Consider the following 18,681-nt stretch of genomic DNA (forward strand, 5'->3'; position numbering starts at 1 on the left):
TCCAGGTGGCACTGGTGGTAAACAATCTGCCTGCCAATACAGTTAGAGATAAGAGACATGGGTTCAATCCCTGGGTTGGGAAGATTCCCTGGAGGAGGGCACAGAAACCCACTCCAGTATTCGTGCCTGGAAAATCTCATAACAGAGGAGCCTGGCAGGCTGTAGTCCATAGGGTTGCACAGTCAGACATGACTGAAGTGACTTACATGCACACACACAGACATTATCAGACTGTGTTTAACCATTCTTGCTTGAGTAGGAAGATTGAGAAGGAATCTGGAGCAAGGGAGCCAATAGAAAGACTGCTGCAAATATTTATACTTTAGGCCAGTTCTTCCAACCCCATCTCACACTGAAATCATTTGGCAAACAGACAACGCTGCTCACCATAGGCAGGCGAAGGGTGGAGAGAAGGCCTTCTCTTAGCACATCTATACCCCATTGCAGTATCCTAGGGCACACTGGTTGGAAAGCTCTGGTTTGGGCATAACATAGAAGAACCACCAGCTTCCTTGGCCTTTCATTCTTTTCCTTTAAGTCTGGGGCTCACAGACCTCCCCGTCCTCCCCAGCACCCTTCTCTCATCTCTTGGTTTTCCTCTCCCTCCAGTCTATGGTGCTGCTCCTCCACAGCCAGAGGCAATACATCTTTGAGTTCGACAAGAACGACCGCCTCTCTTCTGTGACCATGCCCAACGTGGCTCGGCAGACACTGGAGACCATCCGCTCAGTGGGTTACTACAGGAACATCTACCAGCCCCCCGAGGGCAATGCCTCAGTCATCCAGGACTTCACCGAGGATGGGCACCTCCTCCACACCTTCTACCTGGGCACCGGCCGCAGGGTGATATACAAGTATGGCAAGCTGTCCAAGCTGGCCGAGCTACTGTATGACACCACCAAGGTGAGCTTCACCTACGATGAGACTGCTGGCATGCTCAAGACCGTCAACCTACAGAACGAGGGCTTCACCTGCACCATCCGCTACCGTCAGATCGGGCCCCTGATCGACCGCCAGATCTTCCGCTTCACCGAGGAAGGCATGGTCAATGCCCGCTTTGACTACAACTATGACAACAGCTTCCGGGTGACCAGCATGCAGGCCGTGATCAACGAGACCCCACTGCCCATTGACCTGTATCGCTATGACGACGTGTCGGGCAAGACGGAGCAGTTCGGAAAGTTTGGCGTCATCTACTATGACATTAACCAGATCATCACCACGACGGTCATGACCCACACCAAGCACTTTGACGCCTACGGCCGAATGAAGGAAGTGCAATATGAGATCTTCCGCTCACTCATGTACTGGATGACCGTCCAGTATGACAACATGGGGCGAGTGGTGAAGAAGGAGCTGAAGGTAGGACCCTATGCCAACACCACCCGCTACTCCTATGAGTATGATGCCGATGGCCAGCTGCAGACGGTCTCCATCAATGACAAGCCACTCTGGCGATACAGCTATGACCTCAATGGGAACCTGCACTTACTGAGCCCTGGAAATAGTGCGCGGCTTACCCCACTACGGTACGACCTCCGTGACCGGATCACCAGGCTGGGCGATGTACAGTATAAGATGGACGAGGACGGTTTCTTGAGGCAGCGAGGCAGCGATGTCTTTGAGTACAACTCAGCCGGCCTGCTCATCAAGGCCTACAACCGGGGTGGTGGCTGGAGCGTCAGGTACCGCTACGATGGCCTGGGACGACGGGTGTCCAGCAAGAGCAGCCAGAGTCACCACTTGCAGTTCTTCTATGCAGACCTGACCAACCCTACCAAGGTCACCCACCTCTACAACCACTCCAGCTCTGAGATCACATCCCTCTACTACGACCTGCAAGGGCACCTCTTCGCCATGGAGCTGAGCAGCGGAGACGAGTTTTACATAGCTTGTGACAACATCGGGACCCCCCTTGCTGTCTTCAGTGGGACGGGCTTAATGATCAAGCAGATCCTGTACACGGCCTATGGGGAAATCTACATGGACACCAACCCCAACTTCCAGATCATCATTGGCTACCATGGTGGCCTCTACGATCCACTCACCAAGCTCGTCCACATGGGCCGGCGGGATTACGACGTGCTGGCTGGTCGCTGGACTAGCCCAGACCACGAGTTGTGGAAGCACCTTAGTAGCAACAACATCATGCCCTTTAATCTCTACATGTTTAAAAACAACAACCCCATCAGCAACTCTCAGGACATCAAGTGCTTCATGACAGGTGAGGATCAGGGCTCATTCAGAGGGCAGGGACCTCGATTGTTCTGGTCATTAGGATCATCTTTCTTGACAAAGCCAGTATGGTATAATGGGAAATATTGACTTTCTCTTAGAGCAGCATTTTCCAAAGTATTTTTAAAGAAACACTAGTTATGAGAAATGCTTTGAACTGGTTTTGGCATCAAGTCAGTTTGATAGGATAACCACCATTCCAGAATTTTCATGATCCATTTCAGCTTAGGAAGGGCTCTGAGAACTCTTGTAGCAAAGGGAACTGTTTCATATAATTTCACATAATTACTCACTGTTTTTCCAACTTGTTTGACCATGAAACTGCCCCCCCTTTTGTTTTTACCATGAAACCCTAATATCTCACTGGATGCATCCCTTGGGATGTATTTTGAGAGTTTCTAACCCAAAGATCAAGCTGGTTATGTGTCCCAGATAAACTGAGCAAAGGTACTGAAAAAAAAAACAGAGAAACAAGAAATCAATTCTCTTATTTGGGATCATGTAAATGGAAAATTCAGACTTAGGAGACAGAACTAAAGAAAAGATCCATTATTTCTAAGCTATGACAGTCACATAATTTACTTTACTTCCTTTGAATTCTGGTTTCCTGATCTATAAATTGAAGTTAGAGTATCTACCCAGACTCCGACAAGTTAAATATGCATATTGTAAATCCTAGAGCAACTACTGAAAGGTAGAACAGAGGCATAGCTTATCAGTCAATAGTGGAGATAAAATGAAGGCTAAAATAATAATCCAAAAAGGGAGGGGATGAGGGAGCAAAAGGAACAAAGAACAGATGGACAAATGGGAGGGGGGGGAATAAAAAAAACCCTGGTAGTGAAAGGTTGTTGTTGAGCCGTGAAAGACACCGAGATTCTTGGCCTCCGGAGAAGAGGGATTCAATCCAGGGCCATTGACGAGGCTTGACCACTCAGCTTTTGTGTAATAAACCTTTATTAAAGTATAAAAGATATAGAGAAAGCTTCTGACATAGACATCAGAAGGCAGCAGAAAGAGTGCCCCCTGCTAGTCTTTAGCCAGATGTTTTATGTCTGTTAGAAAGCTGTTAATCAGATAAGAGACACCTCAAGGCTGACGGAATTTCACCAGGCTCCCCTCCCACAATATGCATTTTTGAGATAGGATGACACGAGGTGTGTCATCCCCCAGCCATAAAACAGTTGATCTGAATACTGGTTTGTTGAGCTATTATCAGCCCAAGGTTTGAGAAGAGAAAAAATGTTAGTCTTAGGTGGAACCATCTTGAAGAAAGGCAAATTCCAAAGCAAATACATAGTTTCATTAACATAGCTTAAGAAAAACATTTCCGTAAGAAAAATATCCATAAAAAAAGCATTGGTGAGCTCAAGGTTTGAGAAAAGTTAAGTTCAGGTGGAACCAGGTGTCGTCATGGCAACACAGAATTTTAAGAGAAAAAAATCTAACACTTGCAGCCTATTTCTTCCATTTGGAGACCCCTGGCCTTCCTGCCTGTTACCCTCTCAGTAGGATGGGTTACCGGGATGAAACGAGATGCATTTGATAATCTGCCTAGCACAGCTCATGGCTCATGTTCATTCCCGTTCCTCTACTATCCAATTTTAAAAGCAGGCTTTGGTCTTCACTACTATGAAACCAACTTGAGTGTAAAGTGCCCCAGAGGTCACTCATGCCAGAAATGCCTCCAGCAGACTCTTCCCAGCAAGCAGCCACTGCCAGGTCAGACCTCACAAGTCAGAGAAGCTACAGGAATTCAGGTCTGGTTAAAAACAGCCCTTTTTGTAGAAGAATATGTGTACTGGGCAAAAAGTTGGGCATGACAACTTTCCCCTTTTTTGTCCTATGATACTACCCTCCTGCCCCATAATTTAAGGCCATTTCCTTCATCAAACAAGGGCATCCTCTGTGCAGCCACTATTTTAGGCACTGGGGATAGAAAGACAATCCCGGCCCTCCGAAAATTCCCCTTGCATGAGGCCAGACAGACACACGCTGTGAAGTGTGAGAGGCCCGCGGTGAAGGTTTGCCGTGATGGTCAGTGAAACTATCAGGAAACATGCCAGGAGATACAGCTGATTCCGCCCAATGAGCCACTGATGCACGAGGTCCCCTTACGAGTGGACTTTCACCAGGTGACAGGAAGAAGGATGATCCAGGGAGAGGGGGCCGCACACGCAAGAGTGCAGAAGGCAGCGTGCACAGCCTACACAAGTGCCCCTTGGGGACGTGCTGGCTTCCTGGGCCCCCAAACTTGGTGGCTCAGAATGGACCCATTTCTGCTGACAGGGACCTAAAGAATTAGTCTTCTTTCAGAGTAGAATTCTAGATGGTCCTCTAGAGAGCTGGAGTCCCAAGAGTGGGCAGGAAGAGAGGACACAGTGGTAAGCAGGTGAGATGAAAACCTCCTTGGGACATGTGGATGCACAGGAATATCCCAACAAGGTTTCCCATCATTCACTGTGCTCAGCTTGCTGCCAGCCCTGGAACATCTCAGTGGGTTGACAGGATATTCAACTTATAACTGTCTGGATTAAGCTTACCCTGTGCCTCATCCTCCAATGAGCTTCCTGTGAGATGACTTGGCAGGTTACTATAACTGAAGAAAAAATGGTGCAAAAAACCATTTTACTACCAAAAGCCAAGATGCAACTAGTTCTCACTAGACCTAACTATTTAGCTTCCATGTAGGCTACCTGCAACCTCATTCACATCCAGCAAAGACAGTGATAAAAAGGGCATCTTTTTTTCTAAAAATTTCTTCAAGGGTCCTGAGATAGACTCCAGTATAGGGCCTTAGGGCTTCCCAGGTGGCTCAGTGGTAAAGAATCTGCCTGCCAAGGCAGGGGACACAGATTTGATCCCTGGGTCGGGAAGAGCCTTTGGAGGAGGAAATGACAGCCCACTCCAGTGTTCTTGCCTGGAGAATCCCATGGACAGAGGATCCTGGCGGGCTATAGTCCCTGGGGTCACAAAAGAGTCGAACACAACTTAGCAACTGAGCATGGGTGCATACGGTCTTAAGCCTGTATTGGATAGACTTGTATCACATGATGACCTCTGAATCAGCCACCACGGCTGGGGAGATAGAATGCACTGATTGGCTTAGCCTAGATCATTCACATACTCCAATGAGGAACCCTTAGGTGGAGTCAGCATCCCTAAAAATACACACATATACCTCAAAAAGAAAGAGAGAAAAGGCAGAATGGGACACTAGGATTGCAACTTTAAAATGTCCACCACTGATCCCTCATATACACCTTGGCATTTGACCATCCCTGTTGCCTGTGAGATGGGGAGTACGGACCCCATTTACAGAGGCAGAAAGTGAGGGTCAGAGAAGAAAAGAAACTGGCCCGGTAGAGGGGCTGAGGCTGGGCTTAGACCGCTGCTGTGTCTGACTCCAAAATCCTCATTCTTAGGTACCTGAGTTCTCTCTGTAAAGTGCACAGCTCTGTTCGTGTGAAAGGGATTGTTATTCTCCATCACTGTTCTAGGCAGCCACACTGAGGTCTGAGACGGATGGGTGAAGAGCTATTTAATGTGAGGGAACATCTACCTCTGATGTAGACGTTTCCTTTCTCATAGGAAAGAAAGGGAACATTCCCAACTCTTCAGAAAAGCATGGTAGAAAAACCAATGAATAAATCAGTTTTCAGCGTTTTTCCTAAAGGCATAACGAGAAAGTTTCCCACCTTCCATCACTTATAATTAAGGCCCGGGCCTCTTTTCAGCCCCCCGGTTTCCTGGGAATTTGCAGTACTCCTGGTAGAAGCTTTCCTCTGCAACTACAAATTCAGATGCAAGTTCTAAGCCTCAGGCAAAATGGCTTTGTAGCCATTTTTTTCCTCTCCATTCTGTTTGTTTTAATTTCCCAAAGAACCATCTGCCATGATTCATAGAATCAGAGATACTTAGAAACTCAGTGAGTATAGAGACTTTGGAGAAAACTGATCCAAGCATCTCATGTTTCAAATGAGGAAACGAAGGTCCAGGCACATGGAGGCATAGGTGTTTCTTCTTCAAACACAGAGGAAACACAGAAAACCTTCTATGAGTCAGAACCACGCTGAACACTTGAAAATACAATAAAATCAATCATTTATATAACAGACAGACCAGTTCCTGCTATGTGATGGCCAACTCAAATGCTAACACTGTTAGTATTCTTCTCCATGACTTGGTGAAAACTATTTCTCCCATCAGTTTGCAGACAAAGAAACTGAACCTCAGAGAGATTAAGGAAAATGTTCAAATCACATGTTTTGTGAGTTGGGGAGCCAGTGTTTGAACCTGGGTTTTTTCTTGCCTTACCATGTACTTTCCCTTATGTGGTCTTTCTAGAAGTAGAATTTGGGTTCCCAATCTTCTCTTTGTCCCATCCCTTCACTTCAGTACCTCCAGGCTTCAGACTCAAGAGATGGACTCTGTAACATCCAAAAAGCAAAAACAAGCCACCACCCCCCCCCAAAAAAAAGGCAAACATGAGGCTCTTAGGGTACAGGCAACGTGAGATGAGGTTGTTGACCCCCTAAGGGCACTCCCATCATTGGGATAAACTCTGTTTCACCAATGCCTGGACCCTAAGAACCTCCCTGACCAGGGATCTATCTGCTTGGGAAGAAGCCAAAAGCAGGCCTGAATGCCCACTGCCCAGAGTTGCTGGCTCTGAGACTAAATTCTGAATCCTGCCTTCTCCTGACTTCAGATTCAAGTCTCTGGTCACCAACTACCTTGGTACTTCGACTGCCCCTTCCCAAGGAAGGCTGAGCCATGCTGGGACACAGGCTGTCTGTCTGTCTCGTGTGTGTGTGTGTGTGTGTGTGTGTGTGTGTGTGTGTATGTTATCCACTCAGTTATGTCCGACTCTTTGAGACCACATGAATTGTGGCCTGCCAGGCCCCTCTGTCCCTGGGGATTCTCCAGGCAAGAATACTGGAGTGGGTTGCCATGCCCTTCTCCAGGGGATCTTCCCTACCCGAGGGTCAAGCCTGGGTCTCCCACATTGCAGGCACACTCTTTACCATCCCTGTCTGTCTCCTGCAGACCCCAAATCACCTCCCACCTGCCACCTCAGCCTCTTCCTGCTCCAGCCACCGTTTTCCTTTCTGATTCTCTCTCTGCCCTGCTGAACTGCTCTCTGGTTACCTGAGAGTTCCCAATGCTCACCTTCCCACTCCAGGCCTTGCCTTACACAACAGCTTTTGCCTGAAGTGCCCCCCTCATCTCCACTGAAGTCTGACAAAATTTACGCAACTTTCAGTGTCTGACTTAAAGGATACCTTCTTCATGAAGATTTGTCAGCCTGTATGACCAAAAGACCTCTGCCCTCCCCTCAGCCCTTTTCTCGTGTCAAAGTTATCCATGCCGTGTCTCATCTCCCCTCCAGGGTCCTGAGTGTGCAAGCTGAGGGTCTGTGACACCAGTGCTGGGCCCAGAAAAGACCCTTAGTCACAGAGGGCCATGTAACTGATGGCACACCCTCTTTCTTTTCCTGAAGTCTTTTTTTTCCCTCTGAAGTGTTGACTTCCTGATTCCATTCTTCAGTGAGCCAAATGCTCATGACACTATCCCGCCTGGCCCTATACTGAGTACTTTCTAATTAGTAACCCCCCAGGAGTATTATAAAAACCAATAAATCCAATGCCTATGGGGCTCGATCATCAAACCCAATATAGAGACTGGAAATGAAGGCACAGGGAGGTTAGGTGACCTCCTTGGGCTGTCAGAGTAAATAAAAGGCAGGATCAGGTGGGGGGGGGACTCTTTGATCTGTGGTCAGGCCATCTCCATGGTCTTCCCCGGTGACTCAGCGGTAAAGAATCTTCCTGCAACGCAGGAGCCATAGAAGACACAGGTTTGATCCCTGGGTCAGGAAGATCCCCTGGAGGAGGAAATGGCTACCAACTCCAGTATTCTTGTCTGCAGAATCCCAGGGACAGAGGAGCCTGGCAGGCTGTAGTCCATAGAGTCGCCAGGAGTCGGATGCGACTGAAGCAACTTAGCCCAGGCCAATGCACTTTGGCCCTGAGATTCTAATCTCTGCAGAAAGGATTGGAAAAGGGTTAAAGAGTTTATTTATTAAGTGAATTTTCTCTTTGAAAGTCATTCATTAAAGTCTTTCCTTTTGGTGTGGTTGTCCTCTGTGTCTCCTATTGACGTTTAAGTGGATGAGAGGGGTCTTCATCCATCAACAGCTGCCCCTGGCGGTGAAGCTGAAGGTCCTCGGGGTCGAGTGACAGTAGAAAGAGGAGTTGGGAAGCCTAGGTTCTACATGCATGACATCACTCTCAGATACATCCACAGGAGGGATCACTGGGCCCCAAGAGCACACTCGGCTTCCATACTATGAAACGGTTTCCGGCGTGCTTGTTGACTCTCCCACCAGCCGCCCACCACGTCCTCACCCCACCCCAGCAACCTTCCTCTAGGCTGCCTTCTCGGGATGTGTCACATCTGTGGTCCGCTGACTCCACAGGAATGTTTCTGCTTTTTCTCTCCCTCCCAGATGTCAACAGCTGGCTCCTCACCTTCGGATTCCAGCTTCACAACGTGATCCCCGGCTATCCCAAGCCGGACATGGATGCTGTGGAACCATCCTACGAGCTCGTCCACACACAGATGAAAACTCAGGAGTGGGACAACAGCAAGGTAATTCACACACGTGGCTCACATTCCAGGAATGGGTCCCACCAGCTTTTCAGAAAAGCTTAGGCCAATAATAGAAACCAACGTGGTGCGTTTGCAGTGCTTACCAGAAACTGTTGAGCAGATAACTCAGTGACCCTGGCAGATCACTGTGGACACAGCCATAATGGCGCACAGATCCTCATGAGCCAAATTAAGGAGCTTTGTATGTTACACTGAGTTTGGAGTTGCGCACAGTGAGCCTTTGCCCCAACCCAGAACAAAAATACGAGGAAAGGTGCGTTCTAAGTACAAATGTGATATTTCCTGAGCACCCTCAACATGCCTTGTGTGAGGTGTTCTTTATAAATTAACACAAAAATATCCCCCTGTATCATTGTTGTCATTTTAGAGATTTAATGCCTGAGGCTTTCAAATGCCACCCAGCAAAATGGAGTAGAGTGGGATTCAAACTCAGATCTGTCTGTAGGTGCTCAAAAGGATGTTGCTTTCTCCATCTTCCATTTATGACACAAAGACTCATAGAATTTTATGGCTATAAAGATCCATAAGAGCAGTTTCACCCCACCCCTCACTTCCTGCACCCATTTGCTCGTTTCTTCCCACTGTCCCCCTCATTCATAAGATCTGTACAAGGAGCCAGCTCTTCCAGACCCCATGCTGCAGGAGCCCAGTGAAGGCAGGAATGAATCAGGCAGAGACTGGGCCTTCCAGGGGATCCCTGTCCAGGGGGACAAGAGACTGAGGAGGAAGTCTAGGTTGCAGAAGGCATATGGCTGACAATCAGAAACTGATGCATCCACATCTCTTACTCCGGCCAGATTCCATGAGATCTCAGCCTGGCTGTTTCCTTCCCCTAGACTCTGCAGAACATGATGCTGGACCCCTGTGATCTGATGGCACCTACAGCTTCCCCACCACACTATATTTTCATTCTTACTTTCTTTCCTGTATCTCCACTAGACCCTGAACCCCAAGGGGGCAAGTAGTGGGTCTTATTTGGTACCCAGCCTACCACCTTGCACATTTCTCAGGTGCCCGGAACACTTTTTGTTGAATGACCAAATGGTTGAAAGAGGTAAACAACTCTGTGAGTTCAGCCTTTTCTCCCCACTTTACAGAGGAGACCAGAGTTGAGAAAGGAAGCTAGTCCAAGATCAGCTGCAAAGTAGCAGAAGACAATGAGAGCCCAAGTCCATCTGGTCGCAAAGCCTCTCTCTCTCTGTGGCCTTCGCCCTGCCCCTGCCCTCTCCAGCCCCACCATCCCTCCCCTCCAGGTCCCCCCAGCTGCCCACGGCACCGTCTTCCCGGGGCTGCTTCCAGCCTCTCAGCGGCGCCCCCAACTCCAGGCTCCCTCTGCCACCCACTCCCAGAGCCACAGTCCCTGACGGCCCCTTTGCCTGCCTCTCCTGTCAATGAATTATTGATTTCTGCCCTTGGCAAGCATCGGAGATCTTTGTTGTTGAGCACTCTGGCTTTCGTGAAACTCTAGGAAATAATTGTTCACAGACAGGGTTCTATTAATTATAAAGAGGACTTAATTTCAGTGAGAACCCGATGGGCCTGTTTCTGCAGCCGTTTGCCTGAGTTGCTGATAAAGCCCTGCAGCCTGCCTGAGAGCGGCTTCCCATAGCTTCCTGAGCCACGGGAGGGACAGGTATGCCAAGGAGACAGGCCCAACCTGTTCCCTAAAGCAGCCAAGAGCAGGGGCACTTAAGGAGCCTCCAGGAAGCTTTGTAGAGACAGAGGTCATCCTTGAAAATCATTTCTAAATGTGGCAGAGAGCAATAAAGCAGGCTAAGAGGATTCATGGACTTCCCGGGTGGCATTAGTGGTAAAGAACCTACCTGCCAATGCAGGAGATGTAAGAGATGAGGGTTTGATCCCTGGGTCAGGAAGAGCCCCTGGAAGAGGGCGTGGCAACCCACCCCAGTATTCTTGCCTGGAGAATCCCATGGACAGAGGAGTCTGGCGGGCTACAATCCACAGGGTCACAAACAGTTGCACAGGACTGAAGCGACTTAGCACGCACACAAGAGGGTTCATGTAAACCACTGCTTTCCATCTTACTAAGCCTCTAGACAAGAGTACATCCTCATCATGGCTGCACCTGACATCACCCCCTCATCCTCCAAGTCCCAACTCAGGTGTGAGCCTATCCTTGAACTTCACCTTCTCCACCTCGCCTCTCTGCCTCCAGGCCGACATATCCTGAGCGGTGTTTGCTCCTCCCGACTCCAGTAGCCCTTGAACTGAGCCTCTAGAATCAGAAAGACCTGGGTTCGAATGTTGGCTTGAATACCTACTACTGTATGGCCGTGGGCCAATCTCAACCTCTTTGAGTCTTAGTTTCTCAGATGTAAAACCAGAATAATAAAACCCCTACTGTATAAAGTTATTGTGAGGATCCAACAAGATAATGAATGTGAACTATTTAGCTCCAAGACCAAGACATATTGGCTATAGCTATTACTGTCACTTCTCTTAGGCCACCAGTCCTCACATTTGATTGTAGTTATTCATTGTACATTTGTCTTTCCCCATGAAACAAGGAATTCTTCAAGGACAGGGATGATGTCTGATTCATTGTTGTGACCCCGGTGCTGAGAAGGCAACTGAGCCCTGAGTAGATGCGCCCTGAACAGCCTCTGAGTGGAAGGAAGGGTTAAATACATGGGTGTTTTTACGGCAAACCCTGGATAACAGGGTCAACGTCACTGTTTCCCAGATCAACACGATGCTTAACGGCAGGACTAGACGCTACTAGAACAAGGGCTGGGTGTCCTAGTGGTCAGCAGTAGAGCTAGATGCTACAGGTTAGTGTATTTGTATAAGTTAGACTTAGTCATGCAGGCTGACTGGTGGTTTCCCCACTTTATTTCACTCTCTCTTTCTCCTCCCCACATCAGTCTATCCTCGGGGTGCAATGTGAAGTGCAGAAGCAGCTCAAGGCCTTCGTCACCCTGGAACGCTTTGACCAGCTTTATGGCTCCACAGTCACCAGCTGCCAGCAGGCCCCAGAGACAAAGAAGTTTGCATCCAGCGGCTCCGTGTTCGGCAAGGGGGTCAAGTTCGCCTTGAAGGATGGCCGCGTGGCCACAGACATCATCAGCGTGGCCAACGAGGACGGGCGGAGGGTTGCTGCCATCTTGAACAATGCCCACTACCTGGAGAACCTGCACTTTACCATCGATGGGGTGGACACCCACTACTTCGTGAAACCGGGGCCTTCAGAAGGCGACCTGGCCATCCTGGGCCTCAGCGGTGGGCGGCGAACCCTGGAGAACGGGGTCAACGTCACCGTTTCCCAGATGAACACGATGCTTAACGGCAGGACTAGACGCTACACAGACATCCAGCTCCAGTATGGGGCGCTGTGCTTGAATACCCGCTACGGGGCCACTCTGGACGAGGAGAAGGCGCGGGTGCTGGAGCTGGCCCGGCAGAGAGCCGTGCGCCAGGCCTGGGCCCGCGAGCAGCAGCGGCTTCGGGAAGGGGAGGAGGGCCTGCGGGCCTGGACCGAGGGCGAGAGGCAGCAGGTGCTGAACACGGGGCGGGTCCAAGGCTACGATGGCTTCTTCGTGATCTCGGTCGAGCAGTACCCGGAGCTGTCAGACAGCGCCAACAACATCCACTTCATGAGACAGAGTGAGATGGGCCGGAGGTGACAGAGAGGACCACGGCCGGGACTTCTTGCCAAAGACAGCTACTCTTTTGTGGCCGCGTACATGACTGTGTTGTACTTAAAAGAGAGAAAAAAAAAAATCCTTTTTTTAACAAGTGCAAAAAAAAAGAAAAAAAAAAGATACTTGGTTGCATTGTAACTCATGCAACATCCTTTTTTTTAAGAAAAGAAAAACACAGATTTGGCCTTCACACATTTTTTGCAAAGAACAGAGGGTATTTTTTTTTTCTGTAGTGTGATCACAATGAAAACTTGACTGTCTTTTGTTCCCTTTTCCTTGAGGAGTTTTCCTTGTTGTTTGGGGCACGTTTCTCTTTGCTGAGATGCAGCCCCTGGGGTGTGTCCTCGTCTGTCCCCAGGTCCCCAGTGTGATGTGAGACACGAGTGTCTGTGCTAACTTGTCCCACGTGCAAGGCTATTTTCCACGGGGGTCGGGCAGGAGTGAAGGGTGCGGAGAGTCATGGGCCAGTAGCAAATTTCCGGAGGGCCTGGAAAGAGGGTCTGCAGGACCCGAAGATCTTTGGCCAAGCTCCCGCAGACAGGTGGGGGTGCTTTTTAACACTGTGTTCCATGCCCCCGGAGGACCACGGATGGTTTCATCTTGCTCTGGGGAATTTCATGATCTCATAGCACCTTTTTCAAGCTGCCCCAAACTCCTGTCCAAGCTTTATATTTTGATGCTAAATGAAACCCCCAACCCCTTTTGCAAACCCTGTGTAGTTGTCAGTTGCCACCCCCCTGCTGGGATGGAGCACGTGTCTCCCGGGTCTTTTTCCCAGTTGGCAACCTCGTCCTGGGGGCTAAGAGGCAGAGGCACCCAGGGCGTCTGTGGCTGGGCAGTCCTCCCGTGATGTTCCTTATTCAGCTCCTCTTCTCTCCCCAAGCCAGATGTGAGAACCAGCACTGCACAGCCGGCCCTCCGTGTGGGCTCCACGCCTGGAAGAGAAGGTCACCCACCGCAAAAGGATGGCGTTGGTGGCAAGAGTACCAGCCTGCCTTGCGAGCTAAAGCCCTCTCTCCCAGGACTCTGGGCATCTTGCCTCCACTGCTCAGCTGCCACCACTGAGAACTGGGAGTGTGGAGAGAGGTGCCTGGTGGCCTTCGGTTCCAGAAAAGAGGTTTAAGGAAAAGTCAGCCAAAGAGAGGAAGGCGTGAACCAAGCATGCTTCTAACCAGCTCCGGAAGGCTCCTCTGCTTCCCTCATGTCGGGCTAACTGCAGAGCTTGGGATGCAGGAAATTTCTTCTGTGAAATTCTTCTAAAACAGATGATGGCTTCTCCCCTCTAGAGGAGCCCAACCAGGGTTTTAAAGCAAGATGAAGGAGGAAGGAGGAGAGGAGAGAGAACTCGGTGTGGCCTGGCAGCATCAAGCTGCCCCTCCAGGACTGGGGGCAGTGCCCGCAGATGCAGGAAGCCAGGCTACAGTTGCCCCTGTGAAGGCCCACGCCTGAGGACAGTGGGTAGAGGCTTGTGGCCAGCCCACACCTGCAAGGCTTGTCCAGGAGAGGCAGCCCCCACCAGGCTGGAGGGGAGCACTGAAGAGAGGGGAGAGCCCGGGGCGCCTTTCTCTTGTCTCATCTGCCCAATTACCATCATCATTACCTCTCACAGGAGGCTCTGGGAGACCAGGAGGGGAAGCCAAATGTTCCCTTTCAAGCTGGGCTTCTTAGAAAATGGGACTTCTATGGGTTACATTTTATATTAAGTGTGGAAAATGAATTTTGAGTCTGAGCTCTTTCCCCGTGGAAACCTTGTTGGACTGACAAGCTCACGGCACCTTTATAGCCTTACTCACAGAGTCTTCAGAATATTCCAGCAGTGAACGAAACCGAGACAGTCTCTTGCTGCGTGGGAATCGGCGCAGCACGCGGGCCGGGGGCCTGCCTGGCGGAGGGAGGCACCCAAAGCTGCTCGGGAGAGGAGGTCTCGCCTGACGTCATCCCACTGGGATGAGAGGATGCGTTTCGCTAAGTGCTCTTCCTGTTTCCAAAAAAAAAAAAAGTGACACTGCCGTGACAGTGCTCCTTGGGCCTATTTGTCCACTGTGTCCAGAGCTTAGCCGAGTCAGACGGCAGGGCTTCCGGGCCCTCCATGCAAGGCGGGGGCTGGTGGCGGCCCCCATCTGGCGGGATCCTTCTTGAACAGGATGGAAGATAGTTGGGCCTGAAGAACACGTTTTGTTTTGTTTTTAAATCCAGAGTAGACATGCCTCTCAAATGTCATCTTGATGGAAGGGGTCCTTGAGCAGCGGGGCCCTGCACATTGGCCTAGATGATCAGCTCCACCCTGACCTCCTGACATCAGTCCAGACCTGCTGGAAACGTCTGCTTGGAGGTCAGAGCCAAATGAACCATCTCCCCATAGCTCCCCAACCCTCTGACTCTCCAACCCCAAAGTGACAGTGACTCTTAAAGATCAAAGTCACAGAAAATGACTGAGCATTACTTTTCTTTAAATGGATGATGTTTTATTTTCTTCCTGGGCTACATACCATCACAGAGGCCTAGCCTCTGTATGGGAGGAAATGGAAGCACCCCCAGCCTTTAGAGAAAGGGTCTCAAGTGTGGGGCAGGCAGCCTCATGCACCTCAGTTTCACCTTGTGCTGTTGCTATTGGAGATGGTGCTTCTGGCCTTGGCCCTTGTGAGTTGGTTTGCATTCGCAGTGACTCTCCTGTCTGTCTTCCCACGGGGACCAGCAGTCCCAGTGTCACAGCAACAGCGAAGGCATAAGCCAGCGTTCCCCGTGCCAGCCTAACAGCCTCCAGGCATCAAATCCCATCTTTGATGGCACCTGCCCTTTTGACATTAACCAACCAAAATGTGTCCCTTCCCTCGAGTGACAGCCCGCCCTCACTGGCCCCTGTCCACTATTCTGCAGAATGACAGCTTCTGTCCCAAGAAGGCAGAAGAGCTGTTTGTGGAAGCTTCTTTAGAAGAGCTCCTACTTTCTCCTATGTCCTCCACAGCTGCCATCAGCCTGTCTATCATCACCTTAAATAGGACTTCAGTGATTCCCCAACTTTGGTTTTATAGGATGAGATTTCCTTTTCACCCACCCACCAGACAGACATCACTGGAGGGGAGGGGGGGAGCTATGACAACAGGAAGAAGGCAAAGAAACTCCACGGGAAATGACCCCTGATGCTTGCCACTCAGAACTGTTTGCTGAGAAGTAAACCACGGAATAGACCAGTACCTGATTTCTACCTAGGGATGGAAGATTTGAAACTATTTCCAAGAAACTGACCAGAAGTTGAAAATGGCCAGAGGGTGTGATTCTAATGAATTAGCATGAGGTGGGGCTGGGAGCAGAAGGTGATGTAGACAAGGAAGGTGAATACAACATGGGGCAGTGTTTCCATAGACACATAGCAGGGGGCTTCCCAGGTGACGCTAGTGGTAAAGAACCTGCCTGCCAATACAGGAGACATAAGAGACGCAGGTTCAATCCCTAGGTCAGGAAGATCCCCTGGAGGAGGGCATGGCAACCCACTTCAGTATTGCCTGGAGAATCCTTCCCATGGACATAGGAGCCTGGCGGGCTACAGTCCATAGACTCGTAAAGAGTCGGACACGACTGAAGCGACTTAGCACAACAAGGAATCAAATTTGTTTTTTTAAAAAATAATAACCTTTTTAGCTATGACTTTTAAGTACCACCTTTAACAATGGCAAGGGTTTCCAATATGCAAAGACAAGATTTCCGCCTGAAATCTCAGAATAGTTTTACATTGGCAGCCTGTGTCTGCAATTGCCACATGGTGAGGACCATGACACTGAGTTCGGTGCCCAGGAGGAAGGAGTCAGCCAGGCCTCAGCAGGGTCTCGGGTTTTGGGGTTTGTTCCCTCGGTGCTCAAAGTCAGATCTATCCTCTACCCCTCACAGTGGCCACTAAAGCCCCAGCCGTGGCTTCCGGTCCCAAGCTAGGGCCCGCCTCCTGAGGGTTCCCAGAAAGAACCCAGTCTCTTTTTCCCCTTGGGATCCTCATTTAGGACTAAAAGCCCTCTATTGAAGGTTCATAATTCCCAGGTAGGTTTATATACTTGTCTGTATTTTATTGGACAGGAGGAAATTAAAGAACTCTGTAGTTCAAGGCCCTTTCATTTAACCTTCGAAAAACAACAAATTCCTTTTAAAGACTCATTGCTCAGGTGATAGAAACTTGATCCTCTCCAAACTTTACATTCTCAAAAAACCAGCCTTGTGTACACGACCGCCCCAGACAGTGGGCCGATGTTGGGTTTCTTACCCTCTCTGGAATGCCAAAGGCATGATACCGGGTGACCTCTTGGTCCCCAGGAACATGTGTTTGATTTTGAGGGCAAACTGCCAGTGGAGAACAAATGCTCCAGCAGGCTCCGCTAGCCTGACAGAAGCTGAGTCACAGATGTCTGGTGGTGCCCGGCAGCCCTGGATTCACCCAACACCAGAATCCCACTTTTCTAGACCCGCCTGATGTTCTTCAAGACTTCTGAACCCGCAGCTTTGGCAACGGGACTCTCCCAAGCTGCCTCTGGACGACCAACACTGGAGACTCTGGCCTTACCATGTGGAAATAATTTTCCTGAAGTCTGGAACTAATTTTGAGAAGTTTTTTTCTCAACACTTTTGTGTTTCTAACACTGTATTCTTGACTGTGTAAATACCAACAAGGCTGTAAATAAATGCAGATGTAGATACCTTCTAGAAAAGGGGGGGGAAAAAGGCATAAAAACAAAACCAGAAGTGATCCCGTGTAGCCTTCGTTGACAAATAAAAGAATATTTTGTGTTTAAAGGTGTCTAGTGGCCTTTTGTTTGGAGAACGGTGGCTGCCTGAGCCAGTGCTCTGAGTTTGCACTACAAGAAGCGCCTGTTCTCAGGAGGACCACCAAAGCTCTGGTCCTTGGCCCCAAAGTCCCCCTTAAGCCCTCCAGGTGGCGCCAGTCATAGAGAGGCATTTCCAAAGGACATAAAGACCTGGGGCTTAACCTCACATGTGTCAAAGCCCCTCTGACACCAGCTATGCCCCGCTGTTCCCCTGGGCCATATCGCAGCTCTTCTTACTGTCCTTGAGGACAGACTCCAAGTGGCCGGGCAGACCCACGCTGCCCTAAGGAAACAGCCTGCGCTCTGCCACTTGTTCACTGGGTCACGTCACTGCGTTCCACATGGGGTGTCTTTAGTTGCACTTTCAAAAATGTATATTCATCATACAAATTATTACAGCCACATAATACAACTTGGAGAAAAAAGAAAGATTCCTTTAGCATTGTTTTGGATTTGTTTTTGTTTTTTTGCTCTATGATATTAATGTATCTTTTTTTTTTTCTGGAAAAAAAAAATCTAGGGTAGGTGTAGTCACAGCATACAGGTAATTTTTCACCCTGCCTTTCTCAAGGAACCTCACATTTAACCTCAGGTCTAGAAGTCAGGGATGACAGCTGGTCACTTAGGAAAATACATTTGCTAAGCCCAGCTCCCTAGTGTGAATGGTGAACCTTATGAAAATTCAAATAATTGAGGACAAGAGTGAGAACAGAAGGCTCACTGCTTCCCATTAGCCTCGGGTCTGGCTCACCACCAGGACCCCCGGGGAAGGAGCTTCAAGCTTCAGGCCTCTCCCCTCCAGCCAGGCAGCCACAGGCTGACCAGGCACCGATGTCCAGGCTGTCATTCTTCCGTGGTGCCAGGACGGAGGCTGATCTTCGGTGAGTAATTTAAATTCTAAGCTTCAGTCTTCTGTCTGTAACAAGGTGGCCCATACCTTTCTTAGTTCCTCCTCAGATCACCTTAAAGGAGCAGGTATGTAATGTGGCTCGCTGCCCTCTGAACAATAGCACCTGGCAGACTGCAACTTTCCCCACTCACACCTCCCTCCCCAAGCCCCTCCCCACCTTCCTTCCAAAGTCTAGTACTCTTTCCACTGCACCAGTAGTTCTCAAACTCTGGCTTATATCAGACTCAGCTGGTGTTTCTCAAAGCATAGATTGCTGGGCCCCACCCCCAGAATTTCTGAATCAGTGGGTCTGCATCAGTTCAGTTCAGTCGCTCAGTCATGTCTGATTCTTTGTGACCCCATGGACCATAGCATACCAGGTCTCCCTGTCCATCACCAACTCCCAGAGCTT

The 18,681-nt window shown here is 49.5% G+C and overlaps 1 protein-coding gene across 11 annotated transcripts in view; it reads left to right on the forward strand.

Moving 5' to 3' along the window:
* The window catches only part of TENM4 (teneurin transmembrane protein 4), an 861,213-nt gene extending 843,865 nt beyond the window's left edge, over window positions 1–17,348 (forward strand). For all 11 annotated transcript variants that reach the window (XM_070457221.1, XM_070457226.1, XM_070457220.1 and 8 more), the window contains 3 exons: window positions 610–2,224; window positions 8,747–8,889; window positions 11,796–17,348. In XM_070457221.1, coding sequence (XP_070313322.1) covers window positions 610–2,224; window positions 8,747–8,889; window positions 11,796–12,554 — 2,517 coding nt within the window. In that variant the 3' untranslated portion in view covers window positions 12,555–17,348. The remainder of the gene's footprint in view (window positions 1–609; window positions 2,225–8,746; window positions 8,890–11,795) is intronic.
* Window positions 17,349–18,681: the final 1,333 nt, after the last annotated feature.

This window comes from Odocoileus virginianus, chromosome 28, assembly GCF_023699985.2.
Source record: "Odocoileus virginianus isolate 20LAN1187 ecotype Illinois chromosome 28, Ovbor_1.2, whole genome shotgun sequence".
NCBI lineage: Eukaryota > Metazoa > Chordata > Mammalia > Artiodactyla > Cervidae > Odocoileus > Odocoileus virginianus.